This window comes from Mchenga conophoros, linkage group LG5 (genome assembly GCF_057382185.1).
Source record: "Mchenga conophoros isolate Kocher_MC1m ecotype Shallow Benthic linkage group LG5, M_conophoros_male_GT1.1, whole genome shotgun sequence".
NCBI lineage: Eukaryota > Metazoa > Chordata > Actinopteri > Cichliformes > Cichlidae > Mchenga > Mchenga conophoros.
Window position 1 is genome coordinate 31,511,705 of NC_140530.1, and position 14,716 is coordinate 31,526,420.

The window sequence follows — 14,716 nt, forward strand, 5'->3', positions numbered from 1 at the left end:
GCGCAGGAACTTTTATTCGTCCGCTGGAAAAAAAAGACATAGAACAGGTATCGCAACGCGCCCAAGTTGTGCCAAAGGATGACGCGACGGAGGTCGGGTCTAAAAGCGCACATTGTACGTGAGGTGCAAGTGAACTGATGGGTGACTTCATGTAGCACCGGCATCCACACAGAGAGTGAGAGAGAGAGAGAGGGAGGGAGGGAGAGAGGTGGAGATGGGGTTGTATGACAGCCTGTTACAGAAAATGATCAATCCCTGAACGAGGCGGGAGGGTCACTTGATATCGTCTCCTTCTCAGCGGCTGACAGGGAGATGCTCACTGCTGTCCAGATGACTTTACAAGCTGTGCGTCGCGTCTGCGCGTAGAATAAATTAACCGGCAGTTTATCTCGCTGTATTTGTCGTCCACACTCATTTAGCCCACTGACTGACTCACTGACTGAGACGCGGGACGTTTCTCCCAATATTCAAGCGAAATAACCGGATCTGCGCTACTCATGAATGAGTCTCCTGCTATTTCAAGGTGAGTGGGCTATCCTTTGGTGTTAGCAGCTGAGCGGCAGCTTGTAGAGCAGCTCTGCATTGTGCAGAAGGGTAAAGTTGTTAGACTTCACGCACCTTGGACGCCGTGAAAAGACGCGCAGCGAGCGTGAACTCCGAATGGCGTTATGATTTAGAATGCACGTGTTAATTGGACAAATTGCGGCTCTGCTGACCACCTGTAACAACCAGCAGATGTGGGCTGATGTTCTGAAAACAAAGCAACTGTAAATGCCTCAGCTTCAGTACCAATCAGATCCTCAGGCAAGAGCATTTCTGTATTAGATTTGATGGGAATAAGCTTCTTATCAATAACTCTGCTTTACACAAAGCCTGCGAAAGCCACCGGCTTGTGCAGATTTTCCCAAAACTCTTTAGACATTTAGATTATTCTGGGCAGTTCATCAGATTATTGGTCATCAGGAGAATACCAGAGTGAAGTATTTAGCCTGGAGACAGTCAGCTCTCCGCTGCTGCCCTGCAGCCAGAGCTCGTGCTGCTTTGGCAGCCAGGGCAGAGCAGAAGCCACTGGGATGCTGATAAAGCTGGGCAAGAGCTGAGATGAAGCTTGAGTCTGAAAGAACTAAAGCACACACAGCTGCAGCGGTGCCAACTACAACAATGCTGTTCACTAAGTGCATCTTTGTTTGAGCTCTCCTCTGTATGGTGGTTGAGGGGGCGAGGAGCGGTTGTAGTTGGATTCACGGCTCTTTGACTCTCACCCCTCATGCAAACCAGATGAGCCCTTCTTCTCCCTGTATGCTCTTTCTGGTCTGGCTTATCTGGCCGGCCAGTTGGACTAGCTTTTATTCTCCTGGCCCCTCCAGAGTGGGAAAAGCCTCTCGTTGAGAGAGAGAGATTGGCTTCTCTTTTAGCATGCTCTTGCCAGTCATGCGCTTCGGCATTTTATCAGTTGCCTGCTAATTTTAGAATTTAAATGAATCTCCACATTACTTTTCTCTCTCTCTCTCTTGCAATTGACAACAATGAATGAAACTAAGGGTTTGGTTTATGATGATTCCTATTCTTCTGAGGTATAGTTGAGGATTACCCACTCCTAACTCCTCAGCTAAGCCATTTTAAAGCAAACAAAAAGACATACTTTGTGTCTTACACGATAAAGCTCTGTCTGAGATTTGTATTGTGACAGTAACACTTTCCAAGTTGCTGAGGATTATCCACAGTACTATCAGTTTTTGTGGGAACTATGTTTGTTAGGAAAACTGTAAAGAAAAAATACAAAATAACCGGGATAGAATTTCTGGAAAAACAAGTTACTATTGAGGTTTTCACTCACTGCCCAGATTTTAGGGAGTAAGTGAAATTTCAGGGGAAGATTTCTAAAAGTAGTGATATCAGTTAAAAAAAGAACGCTCATAAGTTTAAGAGATTAAACTTTGTTTCTGATTAGGTAAAATTTAAATTATATTTGAACTTTTTTAAGAGTCTAAAAGTAAGCCAATGGGGAAAAAAAATCAATTTTATTGGCAGTTTGATTTAATTGATCTATACATACCATTTGATGTAATTCCTCCATCTGCATTTGTAGTGGTAGTTTCTTGTACTGAGGAAATATAGGTGAATTATTCTGGAGTCTTTTGACCCTAGAGGCAATGTTGGACCAGTGTAGGTGAAGTAATTTAGAGCATCTGTCTCTGTCATTTTCACCCACAAGCTAGGAGTTAAGTGTTATCTCAGACTTCTACAGAGATTAATGAGCTACTTTATGTTTGAGAAGATAAGAAAAAAAGAAGAGGGATGCTTTATTACTACACTGCAAAAAACAGCTTGTGATTTAAAACAACTGCCAATTCAATCTGTGACATTGATTTTGAAGTATTTTCAATATCAGGGAGTGCAGCGTGGGTCAGAGGCAAAGGCGACGCACAGTTGCTCCAATAATACATCAGACGAATTAGTGTATGTAGCACACTTACACGGTGTGTGAGTGCACAGCAGCTCACTGCTACTGCCCATAGCTGGAGACCCCCCACCTCCAAGTCTCACCATCTCCACCCACCGCTACCCCCGGTTGCCTATGGAGACACTGATTAAACACGACTGTTCAGATGCTACAGCCTGCGGAAGAAGACGTCGAGCCTGCAGTTTGTGTGTGTGTGTGTTTGCACGTGTATACTGTACGCGTGTGAATGTGCGTGTTATACGTGTGCCTATTTACTGGTGCGTCTTTGCATATGAGTGCATATTTGCTAAGAGGAGACATAAAGAGAGGGAAGTGTGACGAGAGGGCTGCGATAACGGGGAGGAGAGCAAACAGTGATATGAAATCGACACTGATGAGAGAGAGAAAGGAAAAAAAGAAGGAAATGCAGACAGAACAAAATACTGCAGATGAACAAGCACAGCCAATGTGAAATTGTCCTTAGTCTTTACTCTCTTGCTTCCACCTTTCAGGCTTCATGCTTCCACTTATTTCAGTGTGTGATCCAGGCCTGGAGGGAGGTGCATATACAGTACATGTGGAGAAGAATAACCTTACAGGGTTAGACAGGAGTGTAAAAAGTGGAAATAGCTAGGTAGCAGGGGTGAGAAGGTCTAATATAGGAAGAGCGAGGAAGAGAAGTGGTAAAAAACAGTGGAGAGGAGAAGTGAGAGGGAGGAGAGGAAAGTGTGCAGCTCACCTGCCAGATGGCAGCTTTGGCAGCGCTCAGCATGCAGTGATGGCGGTCTTGCAATATGGCGCATTGCCTCCAGATTGTCACACTGTTGTTGATACAAACAGTGTAATAACTTTGCTGATGTGTTTGTTTTGCATGATTTCTTTGGCACTTCTGTATTTAGACAGCATATGGCCATACAAAATAGATGACAAAGTTAAGTGATGTCACATGAGTTTTTTTAGATCTGAAATGCATTGACACAAGTTTATCCGTTTGTAATCGGTTTTCTTATATTACTCATGAAATTCAGTTTAATGGCTCTGAAACCGCTGGGCTAAAAATTTTCAGATGTCTGAAAAAGCATTAACAATAACTGGAGAATATTATGGGAAGTACAGGAACCAGTGTTTTCATAACTTTGGTCATATAATGGATCACAAACATTAGGATATCTCGGCTGCTTTTGTTGTAACTTTTACAATCGCTCTTGTGCTAAATTGGTGGGTTTTCTGCCCTTTGAGGCAGATATTCAAGCCAGACTTTGGTAATTTCACAGCACATCAGTTTACTTCATGTAGCTTACATACAAAATACCTAAAACTTGCCATTTGGTAAAATTTGGTTATGTTATTATATCTTATGGAACATGGAAAGAAATTGGTCTTTATGTGTTTGAGCTAAACCCATGTAACTTCACTTTAATCCATCTCTTTCGTACCATTTCAACAAACTAATCATACTCGAATAACTTCTAAAACATGGCTTCTTCGTCTTTCTTCCTTAGTTTTGTGAAGTGTTGTAGTGTAATTATCTATCACCCAATATGAAATCTGAAAGCACAAAGAAGCCACTATGACATTTGTGGTCTCTGGCAGCTCTTTGACCTACTGTTATTTTAAGATATATTTTTGAGTTTCAACTTAAGTCTATGGATAATAACTAAAGATGATAAAGGCTGCTACAGATTTTAATTAAGTGTTTGACAGGTGTAGCATCCATCCATCCATCCATCCATTCTTTCCTGCTTATCCTTGTCAGGGTCACGAGGGGCTAGAACCTATCCCAGCTGACTGGTGAAGCGACGGCTTTAAAACCAAATGTTTTAAACATTAATTCAGCCTTTGAAAAAAAAAAGAAACATTTCTTTACACCTTTAAAAAGGTAAAACATAGGATATTTGATGTTTGTGATGCTGAGTACTAAAACAGTTGAACTTTGATAGATGGCTCAGGGAAAGCCTGGGGTGTGGTATCATGCCCAGGGATACTTCTACATGACTCTACATGTCGACTGAGGCAAGCCAACCCCAGTTCCTTGCCAGTTCTCAAAAAACAAGAGGCTGCTAAATGATGTAAACAGAGGTTTCAAGATTATATAAAATAAGTCTGGCACTTCAAACTGGTGTTCATTAGGGTTTCAGTAGTTAGCACTTGCAGTTGTCTTTTGGCCTTTGCATGTCACTGTGGATTTTCATCTGGTGCTCCAGTTTCCTCCCACATTCTAAAGAAACATATAAGACAGACTAGCGACAAATCCAGGGTATGGGGTTTTGTAACCCTAGTTAGATAAGGGCTTGAAAAATGGACAGATGGCACCTTAAACCAAATTGGACTGAATTATGAAACACCATCACCATTACAGAACACCGTCAAATTGCTCTTTTTTGCCACCTGGGAAGACAGAGTATTTGGGTCCACTTTGTAAAAGCCCTGTCTTACAAAAAAGTAAATGACTAATGTCTGGAATAATGCCTCACAACTTTAAGTGATTACATCTGCAAAATTGTCCTCACCAGGTTATCTGCAACATGTCATAGAAGTCCAGACTGTCTGGACTACATCTAAGACTGCTGTATAGTGATCAGCCGTTGGCAGCTACAAACCAGGTGGGACTGAGCTTAATAGACTTGGAGTATTCAATTTTAATTTGACAAGCAAATCCTATTAGGAAGGGCAAGTTGAGACGAAAGGATACTGCATTATTCCTGCAGGAGTTGTGATAAAGCATTAAAAAAAATGTAACGCATTTGCCATGAAGTGAATTTCTATTTGAGAGAAATTCACCTGCATTTGCAGTTTTGGTAAAATTCTAACTCACTTGGTTACTATACTTCAAACCAGGTTATTTCTATTTTTGGACATTGAAGACATTTCTGTGACTCTTCTCAAATTCATGTGAGAGGCTCAGGAAGTAGGATAGAATTTCTGACGGGTAGAATTAGAAAGAGGCCGGGCTGGATTGACCATAGAGTCTGACTGAGATAATCTGGGCAGATGCTTGTATTTGTACAGCTTTGGGGTGAATGGCCACCAAAGGCCTTATTTGCACTGCGGATTAAATGTTAAATGGGTTTTGGAGTAGCAGATACTTAGAGGGAAAGTTGTTGTATAGTAGAACATGCACCATCTCTCCTCCTCTTTCCTGTTTTACTCTCCCTGACTCGCCGTCTATTGCAGTCTCCTCTTGCTCATAGTGATTTGTCAGCAGTCGAGGTAGCAGCTGTTCCTTTTGCATTGTAATTTCTTTGATCGTAATTATTCGTGCTAGCTACCTCCAACCTTGGCATCTCCCACCCCACGAAACCATATGGGCAAAGCGGGAGGAAGCCGAGGAAACATACAGGCTTCTTTGGAATAAGTTCTTTGATTTCTGTGTGCAGTGGTGTGGGAATCATGGACATATGTGCTTCACAGCTTCAAATGTAGTCTGCATCACTGTGTTTGATTGCTTTTTCCCCATTCATACACTCAGTGAGGTCTAGTTTCTGCCAAATGTAAAGTATTTTCCTTGTCAGGTCTCCTTGATTTATGCATGAGAAATCAATATGGTCCTGCACATCTGTAGAGTAAGTCAGTCGGTCTGAGGAAAATATAGCTTTGCTTTAGAGAGAGCAATAACAACCTGGCCAAAAAAAGAAGAAAAAAGGCAGATATATAAGTGCGAACAGACAATAAAGCCATCCCTCTGAACATAAAGCTGGTAGTTAATATATATTATCTTATAGTACAAATAACTAAACAGGTGAGCTGTTCTGTATTTGGTCCCCAGTCTTCATTTCACCATCTTCATTGTCTTTGTGCGGGTGCAGAAAGATAACTCCAAAACCTGATCAAACACACCTGTTTACTCCTCGCTCTGAGGCGATGTAGGTTACCACTACAGGCGCTAGCTGTGTGGCTCCAGAAGAAAGACAGCTCACTCTGTCTTCCTATGCGATTGCTGAATTATAGAAGACCCTCTATTGCACTTGAACTGCATGGGTTTTCATCACGGCGCTGGAGGTCACTTTGTCTTTCCCCTGTATGCTCATCATATATGCAACACGAGGGCCTCAGCAGTTGAGATGAGCCAGCTTGAGGTCACCATTAAGCAGGGAAGACCAACAACGAGATTTATGGAAGAGGAGACAGAGCTGAGAAGAGGGAAGGGTGGAGAAAGGCATGCATGGTTAAATCTGACTGTGGCAGCAGTGCCCTTCATCTGGTCCCTGCTCTTAACAGCAATTTCAGATAAAGTACTGTATCTGCATGTATAATGCATATGCCCTGAGATAATGGAATGCATTGCAGAGGAGGCTGCTGACTGTGTTGTGGTGATCTGTTGGAATTGGTCCCCTATGTCACATTTACAACTGCCCAGGTTCTGCGCAGCATCCTGCAGTTATTAGAAGCCGAGCTAGTTGCGATGACATAGCGCTGTTTTACTGTCCCCCACGGACATCCTCCACTACTCTACCATCAAGAATTGTGGCTGGCTAGAGAGTCCTAAAGCCTGTAATATCTGCGCTGGCCAATAAACTAAACAACAAGCACGGAGAAAAGGAAATAATTGTTCTGTTTTTTATTATATAAAAAATGCTGGGACACGCAGAGGTGCCAGTCGAGCTGCCAATGAAGCTAAATGAATTCACAGCAGTTTGCAGTGATTTCCAGGGAACAATTGCCTCCCAAAGTGTTATTGCCATTAGTCTAAATACTGGTTTTAAGATTGCCCCCTTCCAACTGGGCAAAGTGCTTCTCTTTGAATTTACATTGTAGAACATAATGATAAAAATTAACCACGGGCCAACTGTCATAAAATTTGACTGAGCAATATCAAAGTGAAGATATCCTGTGGGTATCTGCAGTGTGAGCATCCAAGCTACACATTATGTCCTCTGAGGCTCGAGTCTGTGTTTGGGTGAGGGGAATTTTGAAGGCGGAGCCTATTGCCCTGGGCTTACCCTCTACAACACTGTGTCTGATAAAACACGATGGGCTGAATAGAAAACACTGCTTTTCTAATAAACTCCACCGGTCCCTTGTGATTCATTATGACATTCATTTAAAAGTCATTGTTAATAAAGACGGCATTTTCATGTCCTAATTCCCCGACTCATCATTGTAGGTACCAGCGACAGCCCCTGGCTCTGGCTTGCTGGCTCCCTCCTCCCTTCTGTGTCTGCCATGTTTGACCTACTTCTGTCTCCACAACATTGTAAACAGATCTACTAATTGCCTTCATTTATTCATTTGGAAGTCAAGTTCTGTTGCGACTGGCGCCCTTTCAGCCCATTCATGTGTGATGTGTACAACTAGCCCTCCCCCCAATGACGGGCCTGTGCGTATTTGACGAGAACCCCAGTCAAATGTATCCCATGTGGGTTTATATACTACAATCTCAAACGTTCAGAAGAACTGCAGCCACATATTGTCCAACTCCAAAATGATGTCCTATAAGAAACTTTTAAACTTCTATCAGCAGCCTCATCAGCACAAACCTACAGACACAAAAACCCTTCACGCTTGTGCACAGCCCGCTTGTAATCATAAAGACAGAAGCTGTTATGACTATTGTAGTTCAGACAGTTTTCCGCCCCCGTGGTCTTATACTGTTATTGGCTTTGTGCAGCCTTATAAATCTAGGCCACACAAAACAACAGCGACAAAAAGGAAAAAATTTTTTATCACCTCTGATGTGAGTGACAATGACTCCTATTGTTGACTAAGTGTGAGCACCGAGAAGTATCTTCTGACCTTTAGAAATATCATGGCGCAGTCTGTCGACAGTGTTCTCAAATCTATAATCCAAAACATAAACAAGATAAACCTGAACACATGCTGCTTGTGCTAAATCTGTCCTTCTTTAAAGTGTAAAAAAAATCCTCTTGTATCATCTTGATCTGAGTGTTTGGAAAGGTAACATCTCCAAAATGTGAATGCTTTGCAAAAATACGTAGCTACCAGCAACAGCCCCTGGCCGAGTGAGCTGTGATGACAAACATGGATAAGAATGTTCAATTTAAGACTTCAACATAAATGTGACTATTAAATATGATTGTGAACAGAAAATCAAAACCTAATTTCCCTAAACAGTTTACTTTACAACATTTATAGGCACCACCTCTAGCCTTATATTTCAGGCCACTTGTTGTTAAACCTCTCATCCCTTTAGTTTGAGAAGCTTTGTCTGAGGGGTTTCCACCACTTTGCCTGCCAGACCATCTATAGTTCCAGGGAATAATGTATTTGTATTACATCATTCTTGAAGATAAATAATTTATCTCATCATCCTATCATCATCCCATGTTCTTACAAATACTATATAACCAGCCTAAAAGGCTTAGTTTAGCTATAAAGCACAGCTTTAGCAATTCAGTGTTATTGGTTGATCTAAATTATCTAAACTTAATTAAACACGGTGAATTCTTATTAAAGCATTTTATCGGGAAATGTGTATTTTAATACTTTTAACTTCATGTCAGTTCTTTTTGTGATGATCACAATTGCGTTTTAACACAGTATCGCAAATCAATTAAGCCTCTGCCTACAAAGCTCTTCACTACTTCACAAAATATGCAAATCTTCAAGAAATAAGGTTTCCACATAATATCTTATCTGAATGTACTACAGTACACATGAAAAATGCTGACAAAACATATCTTTATGCTGTCAAACTTGAGCGATGACTGAACATGATGCACATACTAAAAAAGAAGAGAGCCCTCTTTTAATTATTTCATTTCAACAGCAGTAACCATCGCTTCCGTCCCGTGAATCATGCTTAACAGGGTGCTACAGAAGCTATGACAGCATTTCGCCTCAATTAAAGCTGAACCAAAAGGATGGATTTGGTTCCACAGATCTTGATCCAGGTCAAAGGGTCGTGTTTGCGGAGCACGAGAGACTGGCTTCTCCCTCCTCTGTGTTGTGATTGGTGCCCGCTGAGAGCTCACGTCCCCAGAGGCCTCAGCAAACCATGTTCCTGTGTGTGAGTGTGAATGAGTCACGTCTGGGCTGGAGCGTGTCTGAGTGGCGAGGCGGAGAATTCAGCAGGGAGGACTGCGCAGGGCGAAGAGCTGTCTCTATAATCCAGGGTAAACACTGAGCAGCATGACTGCACGCCTTAGACGTGACCAAAGCCGGCAGAACAGAAATGGATGAAACGACGAGGCTGCTGCTTGCCTGCATGCCTGCCCAGCTCCGTTTGCCACCAGCACTTCCTTAATTTCTCTTCGTGTTTTTCTCCCCTGTTTTGTAACTCCTTTGAGGATTTCACTGGAGACTCTCAGCACTGAATTAACCTGTGGGTATCACTGCTGGTGTCTGTTGTTTAAGGTCAAGCCAGACTCGAGCCAACCTCTGTAAATATCATTTGGTCTGCTATTTGCTGTTAGACCTCAAGAGCGATGTCTTATTTATTATTTCCAGTTGAGGAAAGGTCATCACTTGAGTTTTTGATAAGATTACAATGCATATTACACCAAAGGTTTTAAGTTGGAAGTTTGTAGAGTGAGTTCAAGCAGAGAAATCCAAAGCAGAGACAAAGTAGAGACAGCCCCAGCTGAAGCACAAAAATCCCTTTTCTGTGGCAGCTCAAGAATTCAGTCACATTTTTCTAACTCTGCAACTTTCAAGCAGCTCTTAAGTGCATTACTTGACATTCCATTATTTAAAAGACTACAAAAAGAAGAAGAAAGATCTCGGGGGAAAAAGGCTGTACTTCAAAAAGTAAAGTTTCGCAATTAGCACTAGTTCATGGTCATTGCTGAAAATAAGCACATGAATCTTGTTTATATTTCATTTTATCCAGATGCTTCATCCTCCAGTATTTCAATCACGCATGAGTACTGATTTCATCAGGTTTTCAGGATAAATGAAAACAGAAACTGGTTCATGGGCTCATCAGCTTGCAAAGCAGATGATCTGAGGGATTTTCAGAAAGAATTTGCTGGACAACATTTTGCCTTAAATAAAGATGTAAATATTAGAGCCAACATGTCCTGCCAAATCTAGGCTTTCTGAGAACTAATAAAAGACATGTTTTTTTTGTGTCCAGTCAGGAAAAAAAAGGAAAGACTTCTCTGTTTTCTAAAACAAAGGCAGCAAAGATAGCACTGTGACTGTGACTGATTCATTTCATGTCTTTATAAATGGAATCTGTTTTAAACAAACAAAAGCAAACACTAAACTTCAGATTTAAGAGCTCCAATGCAGCGTGTGGCAGATATTACTCTTCGGTGGCCAATTACTGGTAGAGTTGCTCACACTGAGCCTGCCAAATTGAGCAGAGTAGGTCGGGACACTCAAGTGACTTCTCCCCCTGTGTGAGCACGGTGGGGACAGATGGGCAGGAGATGCTGGAGTGGAGCTGGAGTTGGCCCAGCCAGCTCAGTGTCAGTCCATCCGCTCTATCCCTGGCTCCAGCTCAACTCAGCCGGACATCCTGTTAGTCAGCCAATGGAGAGCACCCACCGCATCATGACCTCTGCATTAGGATCTGACATGGCTGTCTTCATTTAACCTTTACTTATACCAGGAAGTCTCACTGAGAAAACACCCCGCTTACGTTAGTTCCAGCCAAAAAAGGACAGTTTGCTTCCGAGGTATAGTCTTCTAGGATTTGGCAGGATATACTTGGAGGAAATTTGAAAGCATTTCATTTATTTTTATTTTTAAAGGATTGTTAGAAGAGTGTGAAGGTGCTTTTGGTGTAGTAACGGCGATAACAAAGGAGAGACAGAAACCACCTTTGAGTGTATGATTGGAGAAGCTTCAGGCAGCACACAGGCAGGATTTAGAGTGATGTAGGTGTTTTAATTTATGATGTATCCTCCTATGCAGACAGTTTTATTACTCTTTTAATGGACATCGATGAAGTAACGGCATATGTGAAGCTACTTTATCTACGATGCTTGTGTTGCCATCATAAAACATCAGTCTTTATATAGAGGAAAAAAGACCCTCTTTTTATTGTAGATAAGCTTATTTTGTCTGGCCATATGGGAGACGAAAAGATATTTTATATTAACGTTATAACAGTAAAAAATAAATAAATTAAAAATGTACATCCATCAAACATTCATGTGGCTAACTCATCCATCTTTTTTGTCCGTCATGTGTTTGACGGACATTGTTTGTCCCTTGGAAATATTTACATAAAATATGCTAATGAAATTAAAAAGGGAAGTGTGAGTTGATACTGCCAGGCTCTGAATCTCTAATGACTCCCTGCCATCCCTGGAAAAAGCCTGATTAATTTAGGAATGTCGGCCGCATTGGAGAGTGATTAATTCCTCCTGGATTCAACCATTTAAACGAACAAGGCAGAGGGGAGGAAGGAAAACAGGGAGCCCAAAATATGGATGCATAATTAATACATTTGGATCATTTAATTAGCCACCCAAACAGAGGGAACGCGCAGCTACATTGTGTCACTGCTTTGTTCAAGTAATAGGCCACAGTTAGGTCTCTCTTACAGAAAGGCGAATATAATGAGCCCCCCTGTTGATATGGGGAATATTGGACCATCTCTCAGGCTAGTAAATATGGGGAGACAGTTTGAACAAATGATTACTTGTTTCTTTGATGTCTCATGTGTCTGACTAAGCAGAGCTAGAGAAGAAAACAAGACATTTCTAGGGTTTTAGTGCCTAACGATATCCTGAAAAGCAATCTTTCACACTTGAAAGAATCAAGGATTTTTTGAGATCTAAAACAAATGTCTGTCTTTTCTTTTTCAGAATGATGTGAAGCTCACTTGAGGAGAACAAGACCCCGCTTGAGCTGATCTTTTTTCTGGACAATCCTGCTACTTGTTGACACACAACCCTGTTTGTCTGAGCTCAATACTTTTCAGAGCCACGTGGGGATGGGAACGTGCTTGTATAAAGGATGGACTTACTGCGGCCTCACTAAAGGTCACGGTCCTCTAAAGGTCATGTCATGGCCCCTGGCACTGTGGCTATTGACTCTAATCTCTCTGAATCAAAAGATGACTCTAGGACAAACTATGAACACCTTCCAATCAGAGAGGAGGGAGTGGTCGCTGAACCACTTGACTGTGCATCAGTCTACTGGGGCTTTGTACATTGGAGCTGTCAATCGAATTTACAAGTTGTCTTCTAATCTAACACTCCTGGTGTCTCATGATACAGGACCAGAGTATGACAACAAAGCATGTTATCCTCCACTAATTGTCCAGCCCTGTTCTGAGCCTTTGGCCTCCACTGACAATGTTAACAAATTGTTGCTTATCGACTACTCTCACAACCGGCTGCTGGCCTGTGGCAGCCTCTACCAGGGCGTCTGTAAGCTGATGAGGCTGGATGATTTGTTCATCCTTGTGGAGCCCACGCATAAGAAAGAGCACTACCTGTCCAGTGACAACCAGACTGGGACGATGTATGGAGTTGTTGTACCCTCTCAGGGTCAGGATGCGACTTTATACATCGGCACTGCCGTAGGCGGAAAACAGGACTACTTTCCAACTATCTCCAGCCGAAAGCTGCCTCGTGACCCAGAATCCTCCGCCATGCTGGACTATGAGCTTCACACTGATTTTGTTTCTTCTCTGATTAAAATCCCCTCAGACACACTGGCTCTTGTGCCACACTTTGACATCTACTACATCTATGGCTTTGCCAGCAGCAGCTTTGTCTACTTCATGACTGTCCAGCCAGAGACTCCAGAGAACGGGATGCCTGCAGGTGGCTCCCCTGGCGACCTCTTTTACACATCCCGCATCATCCGCCTGTGCAAAGGTGACAAGAAGTTCCACTCGTATGTGTCACTTCCTGTGGGGTGCATTCACAGAGGCGAGGAGTACCGTCTGCTGCAGGCAGCTTACCTGTCCAAGGCCGGCAGGGTTCTGGCTAAGTCACTCAACATTAGTGCTCAAGAGGATGTGCTCTTTGCTGTGTTCTCGAAAGGACAGAAGCAGTACCACGACCCTCCAGATCACTCTGCTCTCTGCATCTTCACCATCCAGGACATCAACACCCGCATTAAGGAGCGGCTGCAGTCCTGCTACCAAGGAGAAGGAAATCTGGAGTTGCACTGGCTGCTGGGAAAGGACGTGCAGTGCACCAAGGCGGTAGGTAGATTTTAGGGAGAAATGCTGCTTTGAACTTCATATATTTAGCGAAAGTATCACACAGTAGTGTGTAGCAGTGATATAGTAGAGCTGTACTGAAAGTTAGACTTGCAAGTATGATTGCAGCCTAAACAGCTGATAGATAGGCAGTCTGTGCTATGCTGAAGACACTATTCAGGTTTCAAGATCCCATGAGAGCAGAAGAGCTGGAGGAGATTATTTCCACAATGCTAATCAGAGGAATTCTGTATTGAGCTCTGATTTCATTCAGGGGTTTAGGCACCGACTCCCGCCTCCTTCTCCTCCCCTTTCTCTCCCTCTCTTTCCCCATCTCCCTCCTTCTGCTCTTGTCGCTGTCAGCATTTTTTGAGCCCTCTGAGACCTGTTCTTGATCTTGAGAAAAAACTGCCTTTCTTGTGAATGTCCAAGTCTGTGCCTTTATAAAAGCTATAATTCTGCATAATGAGAGGCTTTCATGGAAGCAAGTTGAAAGTGAAGCGTGAAAACAATGATATTCATCGCATGCGGTAAATCACTCTTGTGGTTCCCAACATGTACTTTGATTAAACCATGTCATCAAATAAATGAGATGTAATGTTATCCATAACACCAACGCAATCGCAAAAGAAATCTCTCTCTCTGTATTCATATGCTGTATGTGTCTGTAATGTGTCTCATTGGATACTTTAGTTCTCTGGTTACATAAATACTCAGTCAAATCAAGTACCAGTTGGGCATGGTGATGCATTAGGTATGATTTCTGTGGTCAGTACAGTTTATATAAGTGTTCATGCATGTAACAACATTGTATAGCCACGGCAGATCACCACTTGAAAAGCTCAAAACCTTTCCACTCTGTTGATTCAGTGCCAATAATGGCAGTTTCTTATTCTGCTAGTTTAAATATAAATTTTATTGCTTTTTGCAACAACATACAAAGGTTTGTTTTCCCAATTATATGCTGCTGTAATAGGAACCCTTTTTCCCCGCCCTCACCTCCCACCCTGCTCTCTTCCAAACCTACAAAACAAAAAACAAAAAAAACAAACCCACATAAAATATGTATACATTTGTACAATATGTGGCATTTATACATATTCAAGGAAACAAAAAAGAAAGGAGAGAAAAAAAAAGTAGACAATAGAAATAGCTAGCACATACTAAACAATTTTCTCCTCATCCACACTCCTGCAGGAGTTGTC

General features: G+C 42.2%; 1 protein-coding gene across 1 annotated transcript in view; it reads left to right on the forward strand.

Moving 5' to 3' along the window:
• The first annotated feature begins 224 nt into the window (after positions 1–224).
• Positions 225–14,716, forward strand: part of LOC146574877 (plexin-A2-like) — an 85,212-nt gene continuing 70,720 nt past the window's right edge. The window contains exons 1-2 of the mRNA XM_085274906.1: positions 225–523; positions 12,163–13,514. Coding sequence (XP_085131032.1) covers positions 12,291–13,514 — 1,224 coding nt within the window. The 5' untranslated portion in view covers positions 225–523; positions 12,163–12,290. The remainder of the gene's footprint in view (positions 524–12,162; positions 13,515–14,716) is intronic.